General features: G+C 46.4%; 1 protein-coding gene and 1 non-coding gene across 2 annotated transcripts in view; one reads left to right on the top strand and one right to left on the bottom strand.

The window, feature by feature from the left end:
• SEMA4B (semaphorin 4B) overlaps positions 1-14,566 on the bottom strand; it is a 98,470-nt gene that overhangs the window by 64,403 nt on the left and 19,501 nt on the right. The window contains exon 5 of the mRNA XM_070358276.1: positions 566-14,555. Within this exon, the coding sequence (XP_070214377.1) occupies positions 566-586 (21 nt within the window). The 5' untranslated portion in view covers positions 587-14,555. The remainder of the gene's footprint in view (positions 1-565; positions 14,556-14,566) is intronic.
• Positions 11,286-11,633, top strand: LOC102287711 (large ribosomal subunit protein eL30). The gene has a single exon (XR_011461634.1). It is a non-coding gene; the product is annotated as a large ribosomal subunit protein eL30 (transcript).

Here is a 14,566-nt window from a genome sequence, read left to right as displayed (position 1 = left end):
GGGATGAAGATATCAAAGAGAAAAGCCATCATGAACAGCAGGGTATCCTGATACAGCCCCAGATTGCTGTTGTCCCCTAAGAAAGTGAAAGTGAAAGTCACTCAGTCATGTCTGACTCTTTATGACCCCTTGGACTATACAGTCCATGGAGTTCTCCAGGCCAGAATACTGGAGTGCGGTAGCCTTTCCCTTCTTGAGAGGATCTTCTCGACCTAGGAATCAAACCAGGGTCTCCTGCACTGCAGGTGGATTCTTTACCAACTGAGCTCTCAGGGAAACCAGGTCATCTCGTAAGGTAGGCTCAACCCTTCCTGCCCATCTCCTAGTATGTGTTTAAATGAGCCAATAAATTCTTTCCCATCCCTTGCTAGTTAAAGAGACCTTCCTAACCCAGCCACAAAGCATTGGGTGTAATAAACACAGCAGTTGAGTAGGAGAGATGTCACAGGCAGGACCTGATGACTTGCCAAGTGAAAGTTTTAGGCAATCTGGACTGTGAAATCTGAGACAGACAAGATCACCTGATTCATTAAAATCAACAAACACGTGCTGAGCCCCTGCTTACACCAGGGATGGTATTAGGCATTCAGGATGTAACGGCGAGTGGGACAAGCCAGGTGCTTTTCCTCCCTTTGGAGTGATCAGAAGGGACCTCCTGGAGCTGCTGAGGTTTGAGGAAGTCTTCAAGAGATGGTGAAACCTGGTCAGACTGAGGGCGATAGGGAAAAGTGTGAATAAAAATATGGAATATGGAGACATAGGACTTGCCTGGTGGTCCAGTGGCTAAAACTCTGAGCTCCCAATGCAGGGGGCCCAGCTTCAACCCTTCGTCAGGGAGCTAGACCCCCCATGCCATAACTAAAAGATCCCGTGTGATGCAACGAAGACTTGGTGCCACCAAATAAGTATTTTTTTAAAAGAATGAAAAAAAAAAAAAAGATATTGTGGCACAACATACGTGTCCGTGAGGGCCCACAGTCTTGTATTTCCATGGTGCCTGGCTATAGGTCACACTCAGTACAGGTTGATGGCCTGGTATGAGTAAGTGAATGAATACGTGAATGGAGCAAAGTGCAAGTCATTTGGAGGAAGACCAGCTATTCAGCTTGACTGCAGAAGAGCTACTTTTAGAGAAGGTAATGCCAGACCATAGAGGACCTCAATGAAAACCGTGGTCTCTGCCTGGACCACAGCACACAAGCCCAGTTCCGTCTGGGCTGGGCAGGGCTGGCAGGGCAGCACAGTGGATCCCACAGGCCCCTTGGGGCCCCCATCTCTATTGTGGTTGCCACACCCACACGCTCTCAGCGTCACCAGCCAGGCTCTGCCCAACACTAACCAGCACCCCAGCCACCCAAGGTCATGCCCCAGACACCACCGCCCTCCTGGCTCCTGGGCGAAGCTGCCAACACAGCACTCCTGCCACAGTCTGTAATTTGAACAGGACCTCCTCCCAGCCCGACCGCTCCTGGCCTTCTGCACCCGAGACGTACCCACTGTGGGAGCTGCCCAGAGAGGAGTGGTCTGTTGTCCATCAAACCCCTGCACCTGGGCTGCCTGCAGGAGAGGACTGAAGTCCCCGCTAGGCTGAGCCTGGGCACCATGGGGGCATCAGAGGCCTCTACTTAGCCCAGAACTAGGGAGACTGCGCCCCCTTGTGGCCAGGAGCCACCCAGCACCTTGGTCTTCCCAGTTCAGTTCAGTTCAGTTGCTCAGTTGTGTTCGACTCTTTGCAACCCCATGGACTGCAGCACGCCAGGCCTCCCTGTCCATCACCATCTCCCGGGGCTTACTCAAACTCATGTCCATCCAGTCGGTGATGCCATCCAACCATCTCATCCTCTGTCGTCCCCTTCTCTTCTTGCCTTCAATCTTTTCCAGCATCAGGGGCTTTTCCAATGAGTCGGTTCTTCACATCAGGTAGCCAAAATACTGGAGTTTCAGCTTCATCATCAGTCCTTCCAATGAATATTCAGGACTGATTTCCTTTAGGATGGACTGGTTTGATCTCCTTGCAGTCCAAGAGACTATCAAGAGTCTTCTCCAAACCCACAGTTCAAAAGCATCAATTATTCAGCACTCAGCTTTCTTTATAGTCCAACTCTCACATCCATACATGACTACTGGAAAAACCATAGCTTTGACTAGATGGACCTTTGTTGGCAAACTGATGTCTCTGCTTTTTAATATGCTGTCTAGGTTTCTTCCAAGGAGCAAGCATCTTTTAATTTCATGGCTGCAGTCACCATCTGCAGTGATTTTGGATCTCAAGAAAATAGTCTGTCACTGTTTCCATTGTCTCTCCATCTATTTGCCATGAAGTGATGGGACCGGATGCCATGATCTTAGTTTTCTGAATGTTGAGTTTTAAGTCAGCTTTTTCACTCTCCCCTTTCACTTTCATCAAGAGCCTCTTTAGTTTCTCTTCGTTTTCTGCCATAAGGGTGGTGTTATCTGCATATCTGCAGTTTTGATATTTCTCCCAGCAATCTTGATTCTAGCTTGTGCTTCATCCAGCCTGACATTTCACATGATGTACTCTGCATATAAGTTAAATAAGCAAAGTGACAATATGTAGCCTTGAGGTATTCCTTTCCCAACTTGGAACCAGTCTGTTTTTCCATGTACAGTTCTAACTGTTGCTTCTTGACCTGCATACAGATTTCTCAGGAGGTGGGTCAGGTGGTCTGGTATTCCTGTCTCTTGAAGAATTTTTCAGTTTGTTGTGATCCACACAGTCATGTCTTCCCAGACTATGAAAATTTGCACTGTTAATTGGGGGGGGGTGGTGGTGGTGTGTGTGTATGTGTGTGTGAGCTCAGTTGTGACCAACTTTTGCGACCCCATGGACTGTAGCCCGCCAGGTTTCTCTGTTTATAGAATTTTCCAGGCAAGGATACTGGAGTACGCTGCCATTTCCTTCTCCAGGAATCTTCCCAACCCAGGGATCAAACTCATGTCTCTTAAGTGGTCCTAACTAGCAGATGGGCTCTTTACCACTAGTGCCACCTGGGAACTTTTATTTTTATTTTTTGGCCCAGTCACATGGCATTCAGAGCTTCCCTGCCCAGGATCAAACCCACATCCCCTGCATTGGAAGCTCAGAGTTCTAACCACTATACCACCAGGGAAGTCCAGGGAAGTTTTTAAAAAGGAAATAACAATTTTGAAAAGCTGAGAACACAAATCACTTAAGTGGGTATCTCAAGGAAACTTGTGGTAAAGACTTTGGGGAAAAAAATAAAGCAGACTCTTGGAAAAAACTATTTAGAATTTCCAATGCCAAAGTAAATTTTTCTGACTGTAATTTCTTTTACATTTATCTGCTAAGGCAGGAAGATGTGATGTCTGAAAATTGTTGTTTTAGGTGCTTTCCAGTTCTATGCAGTCTTCTCATGTTCCGTGTTCTTATGGAACATGCCTCCCACTTCTGTGATTCTTAACAGCCCTGTCAGGCCAGATGGATAGTAAAGAGCTCCTCTTCCCCACATTCCTCAGCTTTGAAAACTCAGTTTTTCACCTACATAGTGTTTGTTTGCAACGGGGGCAAACCTCTGAGCATCTTTACAAGCATTTTTGTCTATGATACGTAATACCCTGTATAGATGCTCATTGTTATTGCTGGTAGTGTTTGTGGGGGAGGAGAATGGCGATTAAAAAACAAAACAAAACTAGGAGACAGATCCTGATCTCAGGGGCCTGTCTACCTTAGGCACAACACACACACACGACACAACTTGCAAACAGTCAGAAATTAACAGCAGGGTATCAACTAAACATAGGAGTGCTGAGAGCAGTCATCAGAGTGAGTGGAAGGCTGAAGGCAGGGCACTTGCTGGAGATATAGTGTGAGGGGAGTCTGGAAGAATGCCAGGCCCGCAGACTGAGGCTGTCTGGGCTTGGATAGATGTTAAGGAGGCCAGCATGGACTTTCGTAGTGGTTCAGTGGTTAAGAATCTGCCCACCAACACAGTGGACATGGGTTTGATCACTGGTTGGGGGACTAAGATCCAACCTGTTACAGGACAACTAAGCCTGTGTGCCCCAACTACTGATCCAGGGCCCGGCAGCAGCAACTACTGAAACCTGTGTGCCCTAGAGCCTGTGATCTGAAACAAGAGAAGCCACCGCAGAGAGAAATCTATGCACTGCAACTGGGGAGTGGCCCTCACTCCCTACAACTAGAGAAAAGCCCTTGCAGCAACAAAGACCCAGCACAGCAAACAAAAAAATAAAAAGAAGACAGTCAGATGAACCAAATAGCTGAAGACATCAGGCCGAGAAAGCCCTAGTGGTCTAGTGGTAGGAGAGACTCCATGCTCCCAATGTAGGGGCCTGGGTTCGATCCCTACTCAAGGAACTAGATCCATGCATGCAACAACTGAGAGCTGGCCAGCTGCAGCTAAAAGGCCCTGCGGCCGCAACCAAAACAGCACAGCTAAGTAAGTAAGTGAACAATATTAAGGAAGCCCAAGGCAGTCATCCTACCACCCCAAGTTCCAACTTTGTAGGACCATCTCTACATTTGGATTCCACCAGGCTTCTTAACCACTCAGGAGGCAGCCTCTGCTCACGACCAGAAGGATTGTCTATTACCCTAGGCAGTTGCCCACCCACTGCTTTTGAAACAGCTCCCAGTTCATTCTCTGGGCGAGATTTTGCTGTCAGCGATGATCTCAGCATTTGGACCTATACCTGTCTGGATCTGGCTAGTCCCTGGATGACCCAGTGAGATTCTGTGATCTGGCTTCTGGACAGACCCAACTTTGCTCCTGGCCTCAGGGTGGGGGGCAGGGCATGATTCGGGATATTTTTGGCTCTTGGTAACAGACACCCTACTCGAGCCGGTTGAATCAGTGAGGACGGTTATTGTGTCACTTAATAGGAAGTCCCACAGGAGGGTGGTCTCCAGGTAAGCTGATACAGCCTCTCAGTGAGGACGGAAAGACCAAATTCATGCGCCTCTTTGTTTACTCCTTCCCTGACATTGGAGTTTGTGCCATTCTGACCTTCATGCATGGAAACACCTGCTTGCTCACAGCCTTACCAACAGAATGTATTGTCAAACATTTGGAATTCTGCCAATCTGATAGGGGAAGAGTGGTGTAACAGTGTCATTTTAATTTTAAGTGCTCTTACGATGAGCGAATTGAGCTTTTTTTCATATACTTAAGGGCTACCTGTTTTTTCTTTTCTGTGACCTTTGTCTACACTCCCTTGCTCATTTTCCATTCAGGTTGTTGACCTTGGATGGAGATTTTTTTCCATCTCTCTGCTCTGGCTTTTTCAGGGCTTGCTTCCTGCTCAGGGTGGAACCAAGAGGGCAGCAGCAGCTTCCTGACCTTGAAATGTTGGGAAGTGTCACTTTCTGTTTGTACCTAACCCAATTCTATTTCCCAACCCCCGTCTCCCTTTTCTGTTTCTTCTTTGTTTTCTTTTTTGTTGTTGTTTTTTGTTTTTGTGGCTGCACCAAGCGATTTGCAGGATCTTAGTTCCCTGACCAGGGCTGGAAACAGGGTCCTCTGCCGTGGAAGCTCCGAGTCCTAACCGCTAGACTGCCAGGGAAGTCCCATCCTGTTTTTCCTTTGGATAAGAAGAGACTGACTTGCCTACTTTGCTTTGCAGTGAGGAGTGGCCATGAGACACAGTCCTGCCCAATGAGATGAAGGTGGGAACATGTGAGGGACTTTTGGGGAAAGATGTGGTTAGAAAAAGCACAGGTGTCGGGCCTCCCTGCTGGTCCAGTGCTTATGAATCGCCTGCCAACGCAGGCGGACATGGGTTTGAAGACCCCGCATGCCATGGAGGAGCTAAGCCCATGAGCTACAACTACAGAGCCCACGCTCTAGAGCCCTCAAGCCAAAACTACTGAAGCCGGTGTGCCTAGAGCCTGTGCTCCACAACAAGAGAAGCCCCTGCAGTGAGAAGCCTGTTCTCTGCCAGCTAGAGAGTAGCCAGAGAAAGCAACGAAGACCCAGCACAGCCAAAAATAAGCTAAAAAAACACAGGTGTCATGGGCATAGCCCCTTTCTTCCTGTTTTAATACGGACAGAATGGCTGGAGTGGCAGCCTTCTTGACACCATAAACAAAGACAAAGACAGTCACAGGAATGTTGATCCTTGTATTACTAGAACCACCAAACCAATGCCAGGAGCCACCTACCTCCAGACTTTGTATATAGCTCACTGAGTATCTTCACTCCTAAACTATATTTGTTGGCGCGTAGGTGGAAGGAGGTATGTTCTGTTACCTGCTGATGAAAACATCTCTAACCAGTGCATTGTGGCTTTCTCTTAGCAGAAAAAACTTCCCAGAAGTTCACCCTTCCTCATTCCCTGGACTTTTCCTCAGGATATTGGTCACACTGGTCCCGAACCAACCAACTCAAGGGGCATAGGATTTCCCTTAGGCTGATGGGGTCACTCATCACTCCTGGGCTGGGGGCAACATTCCCTGAGGCATATGAATGCAGGGAAGAGAGGTGAAAACCAGAGGCGAGAGGCTTGCGGCATTTTCAGAAACCAAGGGGGTGAGAAATGGCTGCTCGGTAGCCAGGCACGGGGTCTCCTGCAGTGAGGGAGACAGTGGCCTCAGCTCGGGACTGTGCCTGGGGGAGCGACTTGTGTGTTGCCTCCGTGGACCCGCTGCCCTGTCATCCTGCTCTAGGGCACCGCTGGGCTCCACCTGTGAGCAGAGGTTTGCAACCTGTCCCACCTGTCCGGCAATCAGGTCTTGTAAACCAAGAATGCACAGTTACATGAGCTACATACACTTCTCTCAGTGAGGTCAAAGAAATAGCTGTATTCCTTTAAGACAAAAACTTTCCTTGATAAATGAATAGATTATATTAGTTTATAAAGTCCGTGAGGACAGGGGTGTATCTTTCTTGTTTTCTGCTATACCTCTAATCCCCAGCAATTGGTTAAAATTGTTGAACAGAACAGAGTTTTTGGACATAGTTTTTTTTTGGGGGGGTGGGGGGTGCCAAGCGGCATGCAGGATCTTAGTTCCCTAACCAGGGATCGAGCCCATGCCCCTTGCATTGGGAGTTTGAGTCTTATTTTTAAAATATTTGTATTTATTTATTTGGCTGCACCAGGTCTTCGTTGCGCACGAGCAATCTTAGCTGTGCATTGTGAGATCTAGTTTCCTGACCAGGGATTGAAACTGAATCTCCTGCATTGGCAGCACAGAGTCTTAGGCCAGTCTTAGATCACCAGGGAAGTCGCCAACATAGACATTGACATCAATCAACCCACTAATTTGGGGGCTCTGATAATTCAATCTGCTACCATCTGACTGAATTATACTGGTATCTGCTCTGTACTTCAGCCTCTCCACCACCAGACAACAATAAGAAGTCTGTTTGGAGACCTACTAAATCCAGGATATCTGCTTTTAGCATTTCAAGCCAAGGGTGCTATGGAGCTGGGGATGATGAACACATTCTGGCTCCCAGGAATCATCGTTTCCTTTTCCGGGCCTTCCCAAATCACCCCTTTATACCTGTTCAGCCTTCTGGCTCAATGTTTGAAGTCCCCATTTTCTTCCCTTTTAAAATCAAGAATGGCCTTTCCACTCTCTCCAACCCTCCAGCTCATTTTCTGTTGGAATATTTCCAAGACCACAGGCACTGACTCAGCGTCCCATTTCTCAGTGGGAGGGATATAATTAGTCCAGGCCAAAGGACCTTGGGGGCTTCCCTGGTAGCTCAGCTGGTAAAGAATCTGCCTGCAATGCAGGAGACCCCAGTTCGATTCCTCGGCCGAATCCCAAGATGCCTGGCGGGCTACAGTCTGCTGCTGCTGCTGCTGCTAAGTCGCTTCAGTCATGTCCGACTCTGTGCGACCCCATGGATGGCAGCCCACCAGGTTCCCCCGTCCCTGGGATTCTCCAGGCAAGAACACTGGAGTGGGCTGCCATTTCCTTCTCCAATGCTACATTCTATGGGGTCGCAAATAGTTGGACACGACTGAGCAACTAAGCACAGCTCGCAGCACAACAGACCTTGTTTCAAGGAGCTAGAGGTTCATTTACAAACTCTCCAACCCACCTTGGGGATAGCTAAGAGCTAGTTCCTCCCTGAGTTGCTCGCACACTTCTCCAGGTCTGAAAGGCAAAGGTCCCATTGCTGACAGGTTCTGACCTTCCAAGATTCCGCTCCCAGCATCAAACGCAGGTCTGCTCTTCCTTTCATCTCTTTGCTCTAAACAAAAGCTCCTTTTCATTGTCCTCTCTGGCAATGTTCTATTGCATTTGTTTATTTCCTCCATTATAAAAAATAATATAAGCTCAGGGACCAGTGGTTAAGACTCCAGTGGTCCAGTGGTTAAGACCGTGCTGTGCTTCCAGTACAGAGGGCAAGGGTTTGATCCCTGGTCAGGGTACTAAGATCCCACATGCTGCACAGCATGGCCCAGAAAAATAAATAAATTAATTAATTAAAAGGTAACTTAAAAAAAAAAAAAAGGTAATATAAGCTTATAAGCTCATTTAAGAAAATGTAGGAAATCTAGCTGGGCTTCCCTAATAGCTTAGTTGGTAAAGAATCTGCTTGCAATGCAGGAGACCCCGGTTCGATTCCTGGGTCGGGAAGATTCCCTGAAAAAGGGATAGGCTACCCACTGCAGTATTCTTGGGCTTTCCTTGTGGCTCAGCTGGTAAAGAATCCACCTGCAATGCAGGAGACCTGGGTTTGATCCCTGGGCTGGGAAGATCCCCTGGAGAAGAGAAAGGCTACCCACTCCAGTATCCTGGCCTGGAGAATTCCATGGACTGTAGAGTCCATGGAGTCGCAAGAGACTTTCACTTTCAGAAAATCCAGCTAAGTAGGAAGATGTAAGGAAAACATACTTCCCCTTTTACCTAAAGTCAAGCACAGTCAGTGACAAGCTGTTGAGGCAAGGAATATTGTCGTGGTCTGGGCGCGGGTTGGAAAAGAATTTCCAGACGTGAGACAGAATGAGAGGGAGACGTTGTTAGAACACTGGACCAGTTCAAGGGATAACTGATATTGAACAGCGGTCCTTAGTCCACTTTTATACCCAGGGTACAAGGAGTGGGATGGGGTCTTGCGGGTCATTTGCTGATTGGATGAGGGATGTATACTGGGTGGGGGAAGAGTAAGGCAAATACCTTCTCCCTGTAGGGTAAGAGGGGAGACAGGTTATATTGCTCAGGAGGACCCGAAATCTGTTAATAGTTACAATGTGGGGGACGGAAGGACGATAAGGGTTGGTTTTTCTGTTCCTGCATTCTAAGACCCTCCTTGGTTTTATCTGCTCTTTAGTCCTTGGGTTACCACAAATATGGCTTTATTTGGAAAGCCCACAGATGGAGAAGATGGCAGACTAAAGTCTCAAAATAACCATCTAGTTGAGGTCTGGATGCCTGATTCTTTTATAGAACCAGAGAAAGAAACGATGAGGAACTAAAATCCAAAGGCAGAATAAAGATGGAGAGGCAATGAGGAAGTAAATAAAAAGGGCTATCAGTCTTGCAAAACATCTCCAAGAATGGCCAGCTTTGGGGACGGGTGTGTTAATCTCTTCTTTCATGCAGCCAGTCACAGGTGGGCAGGGTCAGATTGAGAAACCTATATGCAGGTCTGGAAGCAAGTTAGAACTGAATGTGGAACAACAGACTGGTTCCAAATAGGAAAAGGAGTACGTCAAGGCTGTATATTGTCACCCTGCTTATTTAACTTCTATGCAGAGTACATCATGAGAAACGCTGGGCTGGAGGAAGCACAAGCTGGAATCAAGATTGCCGGGAGAAATATCAATAACCTCAGATATGCAGAGGACACCACCCTTATGGCAGAAAGTGAAGAGGAACTAAAAAGCTTCTTGATGAAAGTGAAAGAGGAGACTGAAAAAGTTGGCTTAAAACTCAACATTCAGAAAACTAAGATCATGGCATCTGGTCCCATTGCTTCATGGGAAATAGATGGGGAAACAGTGGAAACAGTGTCAGACTTTATTTTTTTAGGCTCCAAAATCACTGCAGATGGTGATTGCAGCCATGAAATTAAAAAACGCTTACTCCTTGGAAGGCAAGTTATGACCAACCTAGATAGCATATTCAAAAGCAGAGACATTACTTTGCCAACAAAGGTCTGTCTAGTCAAGGCTATGGTTTTTCCAGTGGTCATGTATGGATGTGAGAGTTGGACTGTGAAGAAAGCTGAGCACCGAAGAATTGATGCTTTTGAACTGTGGTGTTGGAGAAGACTCTTGAAAGTCCCTTGGACTGCAAGGAGATCCAACCAGTCCATCCTGAGGGAGACCAGTCCTGGATGTTCATTGGAAGGACTGATGCTGAGGCTGAAACTCCAGTACTTTGGCCACCTCATGCGAAGAGTTGACTCACTGTAAAAGACTCTGATGCTGGGAGGGATTGGGGGCAGGAGGAGAAGGGGACGACAGAGGATGAGATGGCTGGATGGCATCACTGACTCGATGCACATGAGTTTGGGTGAACTCTGGGAGTTGGTGATGGACAGGGAGGCCTGGCGTGCTGCGATTCATGGGATTGCAAAGAGTTGGATGCGACTGAGAGATTGAACTGACTGACTGAGCTCAACAAAGTCACTTTTAGACCAACAGTCAGGCTGAGGGGCTGGGTTTTCTGAGGCAGGCCATTATGTATGATGATAATAACAACAGCCGCAAAAAGCAAGTCAAAGAAACAGTTCCAACATGAAGTCAGAATTAGTTTTTCTCTGCATTGGGAGCACAGAGTCTTAGCCATGGTAAAATAGGAGGGAAGGGGGACAGGGGGCAGAATTTTCGAAAGAATGACATAGCCCAAGGACACAACATAGACCGATTGGAATCAAATGGGTCCAAGATGGCAGACAAGTCAACTTTGACTAGACCCTGATCCTCAATCAGCAAGCTAAATGACACACTCAGAGGTGCCATGATGGTTCCAAAGTTGACCATCAAAGACCAAAAAGCAGACAGTAGTTCAACCCCTGGAAATCCCCTCCCTTTCCCCAAAATAGTTGGAATAATCCTCCCACTCATTAGCCTATGAAATTATCCAGCCCATAAAAGCTAACCACAACCCCTTTCGAAGCCACTGTATTCACCCTCTGTGATGGCCCATGCTCTGTGGAGTGTGTTTCTCTCTGAATAAATTCACTTGTTACCTATCACTTTGTCTCTCACTGAATTCTTTCTGCTATGAGACATCAAGAACCTGAGCCTGGCCTTTCTCACTCCCTGGCCGTCTTGGTGGCTGCTCTTGGTTGGAGGCATCCCGCACCTAAGGCAGGGAGATGGTGGCCACCAAGAAGATGAAAAAGTCACTGGAGTCAATCAACTCTAGGCTCCAACTGGTTATGAAAAGTGGAAAGTACGTGCTGGGGTACAAGCAGACTCTGAAAAGGATCAGAAAAAGCAAAGTGGAACCGGTTATCCTCACCAAAACCTGCTCAGCCTTGAGGAAATCTGAAATAGAATATTATGCCATGTTGGCCAAAACTGGTGTCCATCTCTACCATGGCAATAATATTGAATTGGGCACAGATGTGAAAAGTACTACAGAGGTATGCACACTGGCTATGATTGATCCAGATGATTCTGATATCATTAGAAGCATGCCAGAACAGACTGGTGAAAAGTGACTCATGTACAATTTTTCTTTAATAAAACTGGCAAGAAAGAGCTTGTTTAAAAAAAAAAAAAAAAAGAACCTGAGCCTGTAACCAGGTCTGTGATCTCAGTTTGAAGACTGTGGGTTTTGGCTCAGTTCAAGTTCCAGTCTGGGTTTTGGCTGGGTTTGAGTCCCGGCACATGGGTTCAAGTCTCAATCTAAGGTAAACAGCTTCAGTTGGACCACCGGAGAAGTCCCTTACAGAGATTCTCACCTTAGTTTCTTCACCTCTGGAAATTTTCTAAGGTGAACATATGTTGCTTTTGTAATCACAGAAATGTAACATTTGTTACAGGCTGAACCATGCCCCTCAAATTCACATGCTGAGGTGCTAACCCCCAGTACCTCAGTATGTGGCTGGATTAGGTATTTAAGTGAAAAGGGGGGTCATTAGGGTGGGCCCTACTCCGATATGGACCCTACTCCACACTTCCCAGGTGGCATTAGTGGTAAAGAACCTGCCTGCCGATGCAGGAGACATAAGAGACATGGTTTGACCACTGGGTAGGGAAGATGCCCTGGAGGAGGGCATGGCAACCCACTCCAGTATTCTTGCCAGGAGAATCCCATGGACAGAGGAGTCTGGGGGCTACAGCCTAAGGGGTTGCAAAGAGTCACACAGGACTGAAGCGACTTAGCAGGCATGAAGCACTACTCCAATGTGGCCACTGTCCTTCTAAGAAGAGGGGATTAGGACACAGATACTCATAGAAGGAGGCCCAGGGAGAAGATGTTGTTGTTCAGTCATTCAGTCGTATCCAACTCTTTGTCACCCCATGGACTGCAGCATGCCAGGCTTCCCTGTCCTTCACCAACTCCCAGAGCTTGTTCAAACTCATGTCCATTGAGTTGGTGATACCATACAACCATTTCATCCTCTGTCGTCCCCTTCTCCGCCTGCCTTCAATATTTCCCAGCATCAGGGTCTTTTCCAGTGAGTTAGTTCTTCACATCAGGTGGCCAATGTATTGGAGCTTCAGCTTCAGCATCAGTCCTTTCAATGAACATTCAGGACTGATTTTCTTTAGGATTGACTGGTTGGATCTCCTTGTAGTCCAAAGGACTCTGAAGAGTCTTCTCCAACATCACAGTTTGAAACCATCAATTCTTCGGCACTCAGCCTTCTTTATGGTCCAACTCACATCTATACATGACTCCTGGAAAATGCCACTTTGAGTATAATGACCTTTGTTGGCAAAATAATGTCTCTGCTTTTTAATACGCTGTTTAGGTTTTCCATGGCTGCAATCACTGTCCACAGTGATTTTGAAGCCCGAGAAAATAAAGTCAATCATTGTTTCCCCATCTATTTGCCATGAAGTGATGGGATTGGATGTCATGATCTTTGTTTTTTGAATGTTGAGTTTTAAGCCAGTTTTTCACTCTCCACTTTCACTTTCATCAAAAGGCTCTTTAGTTTCTCTTTGCTTTCTGCCATATGAATGGTGTCATCTGCATATCTTAGGTTATTGATATTTCTCTCTCGGCAATCTTAATTCCAGCTTGTGCTTCATCCAACCCAGCATTTAGCATGATGTACTCTGTAAGTTAAATAAGCAGGGAGACAATATACAGCCTTGACGTACTCCTTTCCCAGTTTTGAACCAGTCCGTTGTTCCATGTCCGGTTCTAACTGTTGTTTCTTGACCTGCATACAGGTTCCTCAGGAGGCAGGTAAGGTGGTCTGGTATACCCATCTCTTGAAGAATTTTCCACAGTTTGTTGTGATCCACAGAGTCAAAGGCTTTAGAGTAGTCAATGAAGCAGAAGTAGATGTTTTTCTGGAGTTCTCTTGCTTTTTCTAATATCCAACAGATGTTGGCAATTTGATCTCTTGTTCCTATACTGTTTCTAAATCCAGCTTGAACATCTGAAAGTTCTTGGTTCATGTACTGTTGAAACCTAGCATGGAGGATTTTGAGCATGACCTTGCTAGCATGTGAAATGAGTACAATTGTGAGGTAATTTAAACATTCTTTGGCATTGCCCTTCTTTGGGATTGGAATGAAAAGTGACCTTTTCCAGTCCTGTGGCCACTGCTGAGTTTTCCAAATTTGCTGGCATGTGTGAAAGTTCAGCACTTTCACAGCGTCATCTTTTAGGATTTGAAATAGCTCAACTGGAATTCCATCACCACCACTGGCTTTGTTCATAGTGATGCTTCCTAAGGCCCCCTTGACTTCGCACTCCAGGATGTCTGGCTCTAGGTGAGCGATCACACCATCGTGGTTACCTGGGTCATTAAGATCTTTTTTGTATAGTCCTGTGTATTCTTGCCACCTCTTCTTAATATCTTCTGCTTCTGTTAGGTCCATACCGTTTCTGTCCTTTATTGTGCCCATGTTTGCATGAAATGTTCCCTTGGTATTCTTGGTTTCCTTGGTATTCTTGGTATCTTGAAGAGATCTCTAATCTTTCCCATTCTATTGTTTTCTTCTATTTCTTTGCATTGTTCACACAGGAAGGCTTTCTTATCTCTGCTTGCTACTCTTTGGAACTCTGCATTCAGATGGGTATACCTTTCCATTACTTCTTTGCCTTTTGCTTCTCTTCTTTTCTCAGCTATTTGTAAGGCCTCCTCAGTCAACCATCTTACCTTTTGCATTTCTTTTTCTTGGGGATGATTTTGATCACTGCTTCCTGTACAATGTTACAAACCTCTGTCCAGAGTTCTTCACGCACTCTGTCTATCAGATCTAATGCCTTGAATCTATTTGTCACTTTCACTGTATATGCATAAGGGATTTGATTTCGGTCATACCTGAATAGCCTAGTGGTTTTCCCTACTTTATTCAATTTAAGTCTGAATTTTGTAATAAGGAGTTCATAACCTGAGCCATAGTCAGCTCCCAGTCTTGCTTCTGATGACTGTACAGAACTTCTCTGTCTTCAGCTGCAAAGAAT

This window comes from Bos mutus, chromosome 21, assembly GCF_027580195.1.
Source record: "Bos mutus isolate GX-2022 chromosome 21, NWIPB_WYAK_1.1, whole genome shotgun sequence".
Lineage (NCBI taxonomy): Eukaryota > Metazoa > Chordata > Mammalia > Artiodactyla > Bovidae > Bos > Bos mutus.
Note: the sequence above shows the minus strand (reverse complement) of the source record. Positions and strands in the feature narration are given on the sequence as shown.